Below are 15,859 nucleotides of genomic sequence, written 5' to 3'. Positions count from 1 at the left end.
AAAGTGAGGTAGACCAAAAGATCCTCAAAAGCTAGACATCATGCTGCGATCCAAAGAAATTCAGGAACAAATGAGAAACAAAGTAATTGAGATCTATCAGTCTGGAAAAGGTTACAAAGCCATTTCTAAAGTTTTGGGACTCCAGCGAACCACAGTGAGAGCCATTATCCACAAATGGCGAAAACATGGAACAGTGGTGAACCTTCCCAGGAGTGGCCGGCCGACCAAAATTACCCCAAGAGCGCAGCGACGACTCATCCAAGAGGTCACAAAAGACCCCAGAACAACATCCAAAGAACTGCAGGCCTCACTTGCCTCAATTAAGGTCAGTGTTCATGACCCCACCATAAGAAAGAGACTGTGCAAAAATGGCCTGCATGGCAGAGTTCCAAGACGAAAACCACTGCTGAGCAAAAAGAACATAAAGGCTCGTCTCAGTTTTGCCAGAAAACATCTTGATGATCCCCAAGACTTTTGGGAAAATACTCTGTGGACTGACGAGACAAAAGTTGAACTTTTTGGAAGGTGTATGTCCCATTACATCTGGCGTAAAAGTAACACGGCATTTCAGAAAAGGAACATCATACCAACAGTAAAATATGGTGGTGGTAGTGTGATGGTCTGGGGCTGTTTTGCTGCTTCAGGACCTGGAAGACTTGCTGTGGTAAATGTAACCATGAATTCTGCTGTCTACCAAAAAATCCTGAAGGAGAATGTCCGGCCATCTGTTCGTGACCTCAAGCTGAAGCGCACTTGGGTTCTGCAGCAGGACAATGATCCAAAACACACCAGCAAGTCCACCTCTGAATGGCTTAAGAAAAACAAAATGAAGACTTTGGAGTGGCCTAGTCAAAGTCCCGACCTGAATCCGATTGAGATGCTGTGGCATGACCTTAAAAAGGCGGTTCATGCTCGAAAACCCTCCAATGTGGCTGAATTACAACAATTCTGCAAAGATGAGTGGGCCAAAATTCCTCTACAGCGCTGTAAAAGACTCATTGCCAGTTATCGCAAACGCTTGATTGCAGTTGTTGCTGCTAAGGGTGGCCCAACCAGTTATTAGGTTTAGGGGGCAATCACTTTTTCACACAGGGCCATGTAGGTTTGGATTTTTTTCCCTCCTTAATAATAAAAACCTTCATTTAAAAACTGCATTTTGTGTTTACTTGTGTTATCTTTGTCTAATATTTAAATTTGTTTGATGATCTGAAACATTTAAGTGTGACAAACATGCAAAAAAATAAGAAATCAGGAAGGGGGCAAACACTTTTTCACACAACTGTATATATGAAGCTCTAGCGTAAGTTCAGACAAGAAGACTATACTCTCGCATGCCTAAGTCCATAGCTTATTTACCATACATCTGCCATCACTCATGCAGGCACACTCATTATTTCCTGGCTGTTATTGTCGGGGCTGTCAATCATATCAGCTGTCTAGATCAGCTGGTCTCTCTAGCCAATAGCACAAGGATCATCTTGCTGCTGTCTTTTTTTAAATATGGTTGTCTCTCTACCTTCAGTTCGTTCAAGCTGCTGTTATACGCAACCCTCCACCTCCCCATCTCCGCCCAATCTTTGCAGATTCATCAACTTCATCAACTCATCATTCTGTCAACCTCATCAGCCACCACCAGTGTCTGGACTCCACGGGGGGATTTATATTGTTGCCGCTCAGGGCAATCACAACTTGATCACAAATCTCCTCGTTGAGTTCAAGCGCCAAAGAATTTCTGTATAACTCATTAACGCAGCATCTGTCATAATACATGTTAACTACTAATCATTCACTTGTCTCTCCTGATTGAAATGAAATACATGGCGAGACACCTAAAAACGCATAGACGAGAGACAAAACACCTCACTACACCTGGAAAGGGACACATCACCTGCACAAAGCTGTGTCCAACCAGTGAATCAGAAATTTGAGGCATCATCTTTTGCCAATGCCTTCATCTTCTCATCATTCTTTTTTTCCACATGGAAAGGAACAAGAAGGGGGAATACCGTAGCTTTGCCTCCACGGTGGGCTCTTCTGTTTTCTTCTTATTCAGCAGAGTGAGGGAAGTCAGTTAGGACTTCTAACAGTAGCCAACGTCCTCTCCTGAGAGATTCAGGGAGTTCCCCCAGCGGTTGAGGATTAAGGAAAAAGTGTGTTTTCTGATTGCCTGAATACTGCTGTATTTACCACAACTGTTAGATTTGGCTTCACCTGATTACATGTTTGTTTGTTTCCTCCTAACTTCTTCAGTAATTAGGCCTGAGGACACGTAGATAGCAGACAGTCATCAGAAACCTGGATAAACACGCTTCCTGATTGCTGCACGAGCAAACCCTACTGTGTTCTCTAGTTTGGGTTTTTGTGTAAAGGTCAGCGCGGCCAGACTTTGGTCTCGTCAAGCTCTCCGTGCACAACTAAATAATTAGCCTGTGTCAGATAACTAAAGGTAGACAATTCCTGTGTAGAGAGGCTTCCACTTATTCCCGAGAATAATTTCAAGCTAATAGTGTTTCCTAATGGTACGCATTATCCAGGAAACATGCATTACGAGGCACGTCCCAACTTTTTTTCTAGCAGATATAGCAGTCTACAAATGCGCAGTTGGCCTGCGCATGCATAACTGCGCACTTGTTTTTTTTTTTTTTAACACAACTTAGCGTGCCTGTCTAAAAAAACGGCCGATGATTGTTTTGATAGAAAAGGGTGACCGATACCTCCCTCAGCTCTTTCTGTACACAACCTCCCGACCCTTGGCTCTGTCCGAGCAAACACAGTCTGCACGCAATGCACAATGATTAACCCGCAGATCGTCTATTGGGAGAGGAATCACTCTGTAAGCACACACAAAAAATGAAAAATGGCTGAGTTTTCCCGTTTACAACGTGCACCCTTATTTTTCGTTCTCTCTGTGCTTCTTGTTGTTGTCTCTACTAAAGGAAAATTACCCTTGTCAAGTTCTCTCAACCTGGAAATTTGGACATGGATTTTTTCTGGGAAAATGAAAAGAAAATTGATTTGAAGCCTAAAAATACGGTAAAGGTGACATTAACACAAGTAAACACAAGTCATTATACAGCCAATGTTGCCGACATGAGCTACTTTTACCACCAAGCTCACTAAACCAGCTTTGAGGCAACAATAATAATAACCTAATAATGATAAATAAAACACATGTATTCAATTAAACAAAACAGGTTTCTCATTGTTAACCCACGCCAAATTGTTGCAATTACCAATCTCTAAAATGGGTGATAACACAAGAAAGAGCCAATTCGATCCATTTCAACACGATTTTAAAGGACGTCATGTACAACAACTGATTGTGCTAAATTTCCCTATTGATGCCAACCCACTGCAAGCTACATACCTCGGCTCATTCCTTATGGTTCCCAGAAAAAGGGTCTGAGTGAGACCTCTTTGCTGACATCATTCTGGGTGGATTACCCCTTAGATGACAGGCTGGTTGACGGCCCCGTTGGTTTGCAGAGAGAAGGTTTAGGTGCGCGCACGCATGCGTGTGTGTGTGTGTGTGTGCGTGTGTGCGTGTGTGTGTGTGTGTGTGTGTACGTGTCTTTGTAGGGGGCAGAAAGGTTCATTTGTGTCATGCATGACTTGTTTTGCGTGACAAGCTTATCCATATCTTATTTCCCTATAGAAAAAAGGGAGTGGCTACCAGAACAAATGCCAAACTACACTCATAGTTATCCTATATACACAGAGGATAAGTGGGCAACCAGTAAGATTGACCATATGATGAGATCAGAAGTGAATTAATTTGCATATGGTGGTAAAATTACGAGATTATATTTTAGATGTAAATGCACCAGTTGTCAACAGAAGGGTCCTTGAAATGATTGCAAACTTCCAAGTATTTTTTTTTTTAGATCTTTTTGCACTTCAAATCGGTTGTTTAAAAGCTGCAATCAATATTGGGCCACGAGGGCAGAAGAAAGAAAACATGCCGACACAGTCTGTCAAATTATCGCTTATTTAGCTGTGTGACTTTCATCATCATCTAACTTAAGTTGCAAGCGTTCTGAGAGCTCTGAGAGCTTTATAGATGAAAACAGCTGCCTGCTGCTGCTGATGAAGAGAATCAAAGCACGAACATGTCCTAACACCAAAAAGGATCAGCTAAAAAAAATATGTTGCAGAGCTTTAGAGTAGAGGGCTACATTTCTTTTGTTTTGTCACTATGAGCGACAGCTTTCACATTACACACAGCCATCTTATTCAAAGGCAATGCAAACATATTGATTAGTGAAACTTTAAATACTTCGGGATAAGGGTAGAATTTTTCCATGGCGCCAGCATGCGGCCACTGCCAGACAGTTAATTAGGATCATGACCTCAATTCACTCATTTACTCTCTTGCAGCGGGAGGTGGATGGTGTGTGATGCTGTCTGCAGTCAGGATACACACACCATCAGAGGGCATGCTTAAATAGAGGATAAGGAGCTCTGTTTCTCATTTTGTAAAAAAAAAAAAAAAAACATCTTCCTTAAGTCCAAAATGCATGTTTTAAGAAGACTTGTAACTTCTAATTCTGTTTTTGGGATACAGGCCTATGACATCTTGAATACTGTTTGATATTACTTTGGTAGAAGTAATGAATATGCTCTTTTTGGCCTTTTAATGGGCTTTTTTAATGTCATTTTTTAATTTATTTTTTTAATTACTTTAATGATAAATGTCAAACTCAAACCACAATACATTATAATAATCTCTGTATGTGACCAGCTAGTGCTAGATGATGGTAAATGCCTTTATATTTTGATCATTTTATTGTAGGCATGTAAATTGCTTTGCTGTGGATTATGCAGATTAAATTAACTCTAGTTGTTCGGGAAAATAACACAGTGAACAAATCTATTATATGAGATATTCTTCTTTGTTTTTCTTGTTTTACTTGTAAGTTATGTTGATGTGCTCCATGTTCTGGTTATTGTAACTTTCTTTGATAACTTTAGTGTTGACTCAAAGTGTATCTTAATTCCATTTTGTTTATTATTCTTTAAAAAAATACTAATTTGTCTTAATAATGCGTTATGATGTAATGCTTTGATAAGAAGAAAAAAAATCCCATTGTAAAACCAAGCTGTGCTGTTGCCTATTTTTAAACCGTGATCCATTCTGCATGCGTTCCACTGAAGAATAAACCAAATATTCTCACACGCACAGTTCGGTGCTTTTCTTGCTGCGTGGGTCATGACTCTCCTCAGACACGCAACTTAACGGGGCTTCCCATTGTGACCTCGCCTTCCTTTGCCCTGCCTATCACGCTCGGTTATGACACCATCGTGCTCCGCGCGAGAGGGAGAGGTGACAGAAAGATGGATGACCGAGATATTTCCGCACGCAACTATTGTTATTGCCGCGGAGCGCAAATACCGGCTTGCATAACGACGGAGGGCTGTGGGGAGGGGGAACCATTTAGCTCAGTTACTAATCTGGTATTCACGCCTGGTCAGGAAGGGAGGGTGATCCAGTGCCCCCCCCCCACCCCCCCCACCCCCCACACACACACGAACACACACACACACATATACACACGCGCGAGCTCTTTGTCACACATACAATAAGCGGGAAAGTATTTCCCTCTCAGGGACGTTTCATCGTGTTGGTGCTGAGTTCACGGTTGCCCGTTAAAAGGCGTATTAGCAGCGGGCTGATCAGCTGATTTTTGGTATATGTGCTGACCCACCCTGACCCCTGTTATCTATCGAATGCCTCTGTTTTCAACCTGATCTGATGTAACTCTCAATCAGTAGAGCGGCCACTGTTGCACCAGCAGCCTTTGGCCTTTTTTTGGATAAACTACTTTCCCATCATGTCTCATTAATCCTGAGATGAACCGGGAAGTGAACATCAGGGGGGGTAAAAAAGGAATTTGTTGGTTTAAAAAAAAAAAAAAAGAAGTGGAGCCTTAAAGGTGTCATATAGTGCTCATTTCTTGTATCATACTTGTGTTTTAGGTTTCCACTCGAACATGTTTACATGCTTTAATGTTTAACCCTTGTGTCGTCTTAGGGGTCAAAAATGACCCGTCACTATGTTTAACAGCATAGGAAACCCCTTTAATGATCTTATTTCAACTTGAAATTCAATGACTTTTCCTAGAATGACCCCAACATGAAAAAAAGTTAAACATTGCCTTTGTTCATATTTCCATAAAAGCTGTACACCAACAGGGTACACATCTTGTCTTAGGGGTCATTTTTGACCCGGTAGTTATAAAATCATTTTCATACTACAGAAACCATAAAAAACACACCACAACACACACACATACACACACACAAGAAATTGAGATTACGTGTGCTACTGATTGAACTCAGGGAAAACAAAAACTTTCTCGCGAATATGCAGCATGTCCCCTCCACGACCCCACACCTGCAGGTGTGTCTGTGTGTGTGTGTGTGTGTGTGTGTGTGTGTAACCTGTGGTGCTATATTTCAATATATTCTGCAGTGAATCTGTGAAACTGGAAGGTGGTTTCACTTTCCTCAGGTGATAAAAGTAACACTGTCATTTAGTGCCTAGTTACAACTATTTCTTACGTCATGAGCATCCCCACGGTTCGACACTTGAGTGGTGGCAATGAGATGACTTGCCTTTGACGACTTGGTGACTGAACAAGACAACAGTCCATTCCAATGGTGGACACCATAACTATCACTCTTGTACTGCACTTGAGTATTTAAATTTTGTGCTAGTTTATAATACATTTTGAACAGCTATAGTTACGTTCATATTAACAGACATAATACGTCTATGAAACATAATGCAATGTTTTATCTTAAAGTACACGATAATATAAGAGGTATAGTTAAAATTAGCGACACAACAGCCAGAAACATTAAAGTATCACTTACATAGTGATAGTAATGATTCAATATTATAATGAGAGGACACTGTCAGGGACCATTCTGCAATTCTGTACTTTCACTTTTTAAAATAAGTGCAAAACAAAAAGTACATTTTGTTGCCAATACTTCTTTATCTTTACTTGTAAATTCAAAGGTTTTATGAATATCACACAGGTACGTTTAACAGGAACAGCAGGGTAAAACTAAAAAGTGACAGATTTTGAGAAACAAAACTGTATCAATACTAAAAATAACCCTAAAAGTTCATGTACAATCAACAGTACTGTAGCCTATATGTGTGTATCATTTAACAGGCGTTCAAGCACCGGGCGGTCGGAGTGGCGCGCTCTAAGTTGCAACCACAACCCAATGAAACAGAACCTTTAACACGCTCCATGCAGCGAGGAGTTTTGTGAGTATTGTTGTTTCACTTTTAAATCGAGTACTTTGACCACATCGCATGCGACGGATAAGATTGTAACGCGTATCGGAAAACATTGAATGTTTTGCGAACCTCGAGGCGATGTGCAAAAACTTAAGTGACTTTTAGAGCATCTGACACGATCTTGCCTGTTTCAGCTCCTTTATTAATTTCTTGTCCGCAATGCAGTGAACGGGATACGCTGTAAATTTGTATTAGGTCATGGGCAACATTCATGTGTGGTGTCATGACCTGCAGTCCAAAATAATCCTATTAAGGTTTGCCCGACCTGGTACATGCACACACGCAGGAGCCCATTCGCTGACGTCCTCCTGGTCAAGCCATTGTTCTCGTTGGTAGTGGAGCAGCGGTGTCGTAACATGTTTGCTAGAGTGAAGGTTTAGTTTTGGAATTTACAACTAACGGAGACTAAGTATTAAAGGGGCACTCCACCAACTTTACACATGAAGTTCAGTTTACATATGTCCTCTGTGGCTTTGGTGGGAGCTTTGCACCAAGGAATTATGGGAAATGTAGAGCCCAAGAGTTCGACCCATGGTAGGGACTAAAAGTTATCTCAGCCGTTGCTTCTTTATTGATTCTGACAATTCGTGTCGAGGAAATGCGACTCCTCGACACGTTCTCATTAAACAACTCGTTAAATACCGTAGTTTTGTTAATAAAAAACATCATGGCTGGGCTTAAACTAGTAAACTAAGTAAACAACGCTACATAAATACGGAGAACACGTCACAAACATTACTAACGTAACTTCAGAATAACTCGACACCGGTCTCCTGGTTGAAAGTCCTGCGTTTGTTTGACCCAACCACCACCACTCCCGCCCACCATGTGTGGTTTTCTTTCGTCTTTTTATTACATCATCAAGAGCATTTTCTAATAATAATAGGTTCACATTGTAGTTTCATGCAAATGTACAGTGATACTTGTCAGATCATTGAAGGGAAATTCCAATTTTGTTTCCCCACTTCCTTAAAGCTCATCGGTACAGCAGTGCTGGATGAGGAAAATACTTTGGTATCTTGTTGGACAGCGTTTCAGCCGGGCAGCTTGAGGACATGTTCTGATTTTTAAGGAAGTATTGTGTGAAGTATTATTTAAGAACCCCACCACGTCATTGATTTTAAAGGAGGGGTATTCTATTTTGAGCAGCTTTTAGGACTACACGTTAATTGTCATTTCCTACTTACAAAAGCAAAATAAAAGTGGTGAATAAGCATTAAAGAAAGAGCACTGGCCAGTGTAAAATGCAAGAAAATGCAATATTTTAATTTATAAAAGACAAATTGTTATCTTAAGTGTTTTGAAAAGGTTTCGTCGCTTGAAGAGGTTTCAGTCAGCTCGCGCTAAATCATGAAAACCCACACAAAGAAAAAAACAACCTCCTGACAGCGGCGGTATGCAAAGGCAGTCACACGGTGAAACGGATGTACACACCTGCTCTGAAGGTGTGCGTGACAGCCTTTGCGTGAGTAGAAATTAACAACCTTCACATGTCATTACACCTGCTTTTATGTCCAAGAATTTAGGAGGTATATTGCTGAGGGCAAAACATTTTCTTTTTTCCCCTCCCCAGTTCTGTGAAACGGCCAGAGAGGAAACTAACACCGCACACCTCCAGCTCTGCATTCCAGCTCGTCCTGTGCATCCTGACATGACCTGCCGCTGCTCTGGCTGTGGTCAAATCTGCACACATAGCACGAGTCTTCACTTCCTGTAGTAACCTGTAATCTCTTTAATCTGTTTTAGAAGTTAGGAGAAAACCTCACTACAGAGTCCCCCCACTGACTCACATTCTTCCACCTCTGCTACCTATACTCTGTTTTTCTCCCCCCCTTACTTCGGCTGCAGGAACCGAAGCCCAAGAGCCTTGAAACTGGGGAATTCGAAAGGTGAAAAAGTGCAGTTTTCAGCACCGTTGTGTGACATTTACAGTTGCCCCCCGTCTCCAGCTGTGAATGCCGCTCACCTGCTGGGATCTGACACACACTCCTGCAGCCTGAGCACCCGCTGAGAATGCAGCCGGCCCTCACCTGCAGACTGTCCACCGTCGAGGTGCGCGTTCATCTTTAATCAGGCTCACTTTCATCCCCGTGGAACACAATCGCACTCCCACATCCCCGATTTTTAAATGCATTGAGGCCCACCGCACTGTAGTGAAATGAGTAATGCTCCCCTCGTGGGTTTGTGTTTTGATCAATGTAGCACAGCTGACATGGGTTTCTCTTTTCAGCCACAACAGCGACAGGATGCCACTGAGGGCACTCCCTGTAGAACCAGCATTGTGTCCCTCAGAAGCACACAGACAGCCCTGCGTTGCATGGTGTTTAGGCAGTGTGGCGTATTGTTGCAACTGTAATATTCTTTAGGGGGTGCAGGGGGGAGTATAGAGAGAGAGAGAGACAGCTATAATAGTATGTGTAAAAGGCATACAGTGTATAGCTGTGTGATTTATTGGATAAAAAGCTGGCTTTTCTCTCTAATTGTGGTGTTCTCAAAATGTTCATATTAAGTATTTATTTATTTAGTATTATTATTAATATATATTATTTACAAAGACAGTGTATAACTGTTTCTGTAAAAGCTGCGGAATTAAATCACTGCTCAAATTAAACGTCTCTTTTTTTCCATTGTCTCACAATTGAGCAATGCCAGGCTCCTCTCTGGGTCCCGCTGCGTGTTAGAAAGCGTGACTTATAGTTTGCTTTGTTTTATAAATTCAAGTTTTCATAACTTGTTTTGCCGTTTTGCAGGTCCTCGCCATGTGCGGCTGCTCAGTCCGGCCCCACGCACCGCGTTTGCATGACTGCAGTGAATGAAGCCTGAGTGGCAGATTGCATGACTCCAAAGCCCCAAGATCCTCGCATTTACAGAAGCTATAGCGCGCAAATATGTGCACCTTCGTGCCCAAGCAGGGGGAGAGAAAGAAAAAAAAAGAGAGAGAGAGAGTCTCGCGTCCCGCGCTCTTTGTTCTGCGAGTTTAAGACCCTTGTGTCTTTTCCAGAGGCTGCCGCCTTCGCGTGACTTGACCAAGCAGATTTAGGATTGTCCAGAAGACCGGGACCCTCCCCTCTGGACGGCAGCTCCGCTTCTCACGCAACCTGCAGCACCAGAGGCGCAGTCCCGCGGCGCACGGCAGAGAGTCCCCGGAGAGTCAACTCCCCCCCCCCCCCCCACCACCACACACACACACACACACACACACACACGCACACACAAACACACAAAGTCCGGGAGGATCAGGATCGCTGAGCCGCGCGGATTACGCACAAATAAATACGCAACCCAAACTTTTACCTGCCGGACTTTTCCTTCAATCCAAATTCTTCCCCGGATTTCATAGCTCTACTTTTTTTGGGGGGGGGGGGGGGGGTTCGCAGTGTCCTTATGCGTGGTAGACGATGGTTTTGCCTGAAACGTGTGTGGGCTATTTCTAAACACAAACAAGTCACTTCGAGTTAAAATACACGGTGGTCTTGTGTACGCCAATAACCCATAATGTGCAAACTGTGTTTTTATTAACCCTTCATAACTTGCTGTCGTTACTTTATCATAAATAAATCATGAAATAATTCCTCCTCTAAAAGTGAAGACATGTTGGACACGCGTATCCTGATAACCACAACATATGTGAGGGAATTGTCTGCCCACAGACAGAACACTTTAATGGTTACATTTAGGCTGTGAAGCAGGTATTTATGTCTGATTTCAGTGGATAACAGGATGTTTATTCCAATGCCATTTGGTATAATTACAACATAATTTAAGACGTGCAAACAACAATTAAAATCCCCCAAATTATAACTGGCTTTTACAAATATATATATATGAGTCTTTGTGTACCAGTCAGTGATTTCAGTCTCGATTCCATTTTAAAGGATTTTCATATTGTCTGATCCAAATCTCAGAATCAACGAGGGACTAAATACAATTGTTAAATATCCAAAAACACTGACACTTGCAATGCAAAATTAGATTCCTCTATACAAAATGTGTTATATTGGTGATAAAGTAGATTTACCATAGAAATCAATCTGTTGAAAATCCTTTCATAAATGACTTAATATGCTAAACTGTGAACATGCGGACAAAGCAGGTCAATAATCCTACTTTCGCTGTGTTATTGAGACAGTCACACGTTTTGATATCTATGGAAGCAGAAAAACTGAATCTGTCTTTTCTCCATCGCCGACTGTCACAGGTCACAGATGTTCGTTTAACACCTGTTGCGCAATGAGTCCGGACAGAGTGTCTACGACCGCGGTTGGGACTGCTGCAGATATATATAGCCTAAAATATTATAAATTGAAACAAATTAGTAAGGATTATAGTTCTCATTTCTCAGCTCATCTATCGAATGAAGTTGTCAGATATTCTGTTTTTTTTTCAAATCCCCCAAAAGGGACAGAGCTTGTTGGGAAATTCTCTGTGGGTATAAAACAGGCTGCAAAGGAGAAAGAGGAATGGTATTGAACTCATATACCCTTTGCACTCCAGCTGCCTCCCCCCCGCACCCACTCATCCTCCTCAAAGGGGAGGTGAGGGTTTGATCACTGCGCTCTCACGCAACTGGTCAATCTTTAACTCCAGCGGAGAACAAACAGGTACAAGCACGACAATGGCATTTGGCTGTTGTATCAGGATTTTAAGCCGCCTGGGTGGTAGCTGCATGTGCAAGTTGTCGCAAAACTCCTATTCGCACGCACCAAAACCTCGATTGTGTCACTGCGGGGCAAACAGGGCTGACTTTAGAAGTCAAAAATGCCAACTCACTGTTCCATTATTTCTAGAGGAAATACAAATTGTCCTGACATTTAGGCTATAATTGCCTTTGATGTATCTGTGATGGACCTTTTCTTTCTTGCAAAAGACATATAATTCGTCTCGGTCTCAACCAATAAAATCAATTTTACCACAACGTTGACAACAAGCTTTCCTGATTCGAGTCATTTTGAAATCACTCGTCAGCTCATCGAAGCAGCGACCTGCCATAATTCATGTGTGAGAGGTATTGATAGCCGAGTGGATTTTGTTTTTAATATTGATTACAATTTAGAAGGTTACTGCATCAGGGAGCTGGCACTGATGAGATCAAAGCGCGGGTATTTTTTTAATAGGCATTACAATTATAACGTATAGTCCACATATTGTAAAACATATATATATATTATAATAATAGATAGCATCTTAAAAAAACAACCTAAAAGCTTTCTTTCAGCAACTGTAAAATATGCGATTTCTTCATTGACATGAAGTCTTGCAGGCACACACACACACACACACACACACACACACACACACACACACACACACACACACACACACACACCTTTTCTCTGTACTAAACTTCATTCATGACAAACAGAGAGAGCGAGGGAGGGGGGGCGGGGTTACGTCATGAAGAGCAGCCAATGAAGCTGTGGAGCGCACTATAAGAGCAAGAGCCCATTCTCTGCTTTGGAGACATTAAGAGAGTAAACTCGGGCATTAACTCACTAAACAATATATATTTTTTCCTTACTATCTCTCTGGGATCACAGCATTGCTGCTCCGTTGTTGCTTCACTAAGGTAAGATTATTATACATGCACATGACGACACATTGGATTCCAACTGAGCAAACAATGTCAGAGTGATAAGAGCAAAGTGCTGAGTGCAGATTTTTTGTAAGCATTGCTGTTAATACGTACGAGTCTGGTCTTCTTTGCAGTTGCACCTTTTTAACGTACGCTTCCTTTTGAATCACTGCGTTGTATTAATAGGCTTTCTGTGGGTCATGGTAGTGGTAGTAAACTAGACTATGTTGCATATAGCATTGTGAAAAAAAGTTTTATGCAGAATGCAAACTTATAGAGTCTAATTAACAACAAACACATGCTGTGCGCCATTTACTTGAGTTACTTCACAGTTTATGGCGCATGCAGTCAACATGTTGCACAACACTTCTCCTCCTCCCTGCCCTCACTACTTTAATGCCCCTCCTATTTAATTTCCAGGTTGTGCAGAAGCCAGTATACAAAAAAAGAAAAAAGAGGAAGTCGTCATCATGGTGCTTACGATACTACCATTTATCGGTCCAGTGTCGGTATCTGAGAGTCTGGTTGCCATGACAACGTTGTGTCTGGTCTACCTGATCTTCAAGTTTTTCCACACCGAGATCCCCGAGGGGCTCCGTCGGCTGCCCGGGCCGAAGCCCCTGCCCATCATCGGGAACGTGCTGGAGGTGGGCAGCAGGCCCTACCTGAGCCTCACCGCCATGAGCAAGCGCTACGGCCACATCTTCCAGATCCAGATCGGCATGCGGCCCGTGGTCGTGCTGAGCGGCAGCGACACGCTGCGCCAGGCCCTCATCAAGCAAGGGGACGATTTCGCCGGCCGACCTGACCTGTACAGCTTCAGGCTCATCAACGACGGCAAGAGCCTGGCCTTCAGCACGGACCAGGCTGGCGTGTGGCGCGCCCGCAGGAAGCTCGCCTACAGCGCGCTGCGCTCCTTCTCCACCCTGGAGGGCACGACCCCGGAGTACTCTTGCATGCTCGAGGAGCACATCTGCAAGGAGGGCGAGTACCTGATCGAGCAGCTCAACACCGTCATGGTGGCCGACGGCAGCTTCGACCCCTTCCGCCACATCGTGGTCTCCGTCGCCAACGTGATCTGCGGCATGTGCTTCGGCCGCCGCTACAACCACGACGACCAGGAGCTGCTGAGCCTGGTGAACCTCAGCGACGAGTTCAGCCAGGTGGTGGGGAGTGGCAACCCCGCGGACTTCATCCCGGCCCTCCGGTTCCTGCCCAGCAAAATGATGAAGAAGTTCAAGAGCATCAACGCGCGCTTCAACACGTTCGTGCAGAAGATCGTCAGCGAGCACTACGCCACCTATGACAAGGTACGCGTCTCTTCCACGTTTTTAATTGAAAAATGACACACTGTTCCATACCCCCCACTTCAATCGCTGCATATGAACGTGCAATGATCTTCTTTCAGGACCACATTCGTGACATCACCGACTCTCTCATCGATCACTGCGAGGACCGGAAGCTGGATGAGAACTCCAACGTCCAGATGTCAGATGAGAAGATTGTGGGAATTGTCAATGACCTGTTTGGAGCTGGTAGGTTGAATTTCTCCACATGTTGAATGATCTGATCAAGAAGTATGAATGAATGAATAAAGAAGACAGGTGTCCTTACAAAGGTGTTTCTCTTCCAGGTTTTGACACCATTTCCACTACCATGTCCTGGTCAGTGATGTACTTGGTGGCTTACCCGGAGATACAGGAGAGGCTTTATCAAGAGCTGAGTAAGTACAGCTATTTTTTACACAAAACACTTCCTCGGATAGTGCATTCAAAACCAGTAATGCAGGAAAGCTCATTCCAATCTCTTTTCATTTTTCCAGAGGACAAAGTGGGTCTGGATCGCACTCCCCTTCTCTCCGACAAACCCAACCTGCCCTTTCTGGAGGCCTTCATCCTGGAGCTCCTTCGCCATTCTTCGTTCCTGCCCTTCACCATCCCTCATTGGTGAGATTCATCTCCTTTTTAAGATGCATGAGGGTGCCACACATGCAGGTGGAAATGTGTGTTAATGACATGCTAAATTCTCACGGGACCAGCACAGCACGTAAACCTAGATGTAAACCTGCAAATATGCAGCGGACTAACACATTGCCCTTTGTTTTTTCAGCACCACAAAAGACACGTCTCTGAATGGCTACTTCATTCCCAAAGACACCTGCGTCTTCATCAATCAGTGGCAGGTCAACCAAGATCCGTAAGTTTCCTAATTAAAACAGTTGACTGACAAAGCTGCTCAAGTACAAACCAGTTCTATTATTGTGCAGCACATCTTATTTTCTTCATCCTCTGCACTTTTCAGCGAGCTGTGGAAAGACCCATCCACCTTCAACCCGGACCGCTTCCTGAGCGCCGACGGCGCCCAGGTAAACAAGCTGGAGGGGGAGAAGGTGATGGCCTTCGGCATGGGCAAGCGGCGCTGCATTGGCGAGGTCATCGCGCGGAACGAGGTCTACCTCTTCTTGGCAATCATCGTCCAGAAACTGCACTTCCACGCGATGCCCGGAGAGCCGCTGGACATGACCCCAGAATATGGCCTCACGATGAAGCACAAGCGCTGCCACCTCAAAGCAACGATGCGAGCAAGGAGTGAGCAGTGAAGCTATTTCCAGTGTGTGTGACTCAATAGGTGGTGTTAAGTTGCCACCGTATGGAGGGCACTGTTAGGATATCAGTCAGCGAAAGAAGCATCTTTCTCAGAATGTAAAGCACCAGATGCTGATTTTGAGCTACAGAGCTAAGGGCATTGAAGCAGATGAGTAAAATGTGCAGATTGTCAGAGATGTCTGCGTTTGTGTGAACATATCTTTGTCATGTTTTTTTTGGTTCTCTAAGAGATATTCCTGCACATGGTTGGTGCTTCTCAGTGAAGTATAAGGAGATACCCGCTTCTCCTGTGTTTTTAAACTAAAACTGCTCCCGTTAAGAAGTTGTAAAACACTCAGAGACTAATTTGCCTCGTTCAACTTTGGG

General features: G+C 43.5%; 1 protein-coding gene across 1 annotated transcript; it reads left to right on the top strand.

Annotated features, from left to right (window-relative positions):
- Positions 1–13,357: 13,357 nt before the first annotated feature.
- cyp1a (cytochrome P450, family 1, subfamily A) lies at positions 13,358–15,486 on the top strand. The gene is made up of 6 exons (XM_076077739.1): positions 13,358–14,197; positions 14,296–14,422; positions 14,521–14,610; positions 14,710–14,833; positions 14,997–15,083; positions 15,189–15,486. Exons 1-6 carry the CDS (start codon positions 13,358–13,360, stop codon positions 15,484–15,486), a joined length of 1,566 nt encoding a protein of 521 aa, XP_075933854.1.
- The last annotated feature ends 373 nt before the right edge of the window (positions 15,487–15,859 follow it).

Source organism: Anarhichas minor, unplaced genomic scaffold, assembly GCF_050575085.1.
Source record: "Anarhichas minor isolate MPS153535 unplaced genomic scaffold, ASM5057508v1 ptg000062l, whole genome shotgun sequence".
In the NCBI taxonomy this organism is placed as follows: Eukaryota; Metazoa; Chordata; class Actinopteri; order Perciformes; family Anarhichadidae; genus Anarhichas; species Anarhichas minor.
Note: the sequence above shows the minus strand (reverse complement) of the source record. Positions and strands in the feature narration are given on the sequence as shown.

Coding starts and splice junctions, on each gene's coding strand:
- cyp1a (XM_076077739.1), top strand. CDS start 13,358: ATGGTGCTTACGATACTACCATTTATCGGTCCAGTGTCGGTATCTGAG. Junction 14,611..14,709: donor GAGGCTTTATCAAGAGCTGA/GTAAGTACAGCT, acceptor TCATTTTTCCAG/AGGACAAAGTGGGTCTGGAT. Junction 14,834..14,996: donor CCCTTCACCATCCCTCATTG/GTGAGATTCATC, acceptor TTGTTTTTTCAG/CACCACAAAAGACACGTCTC.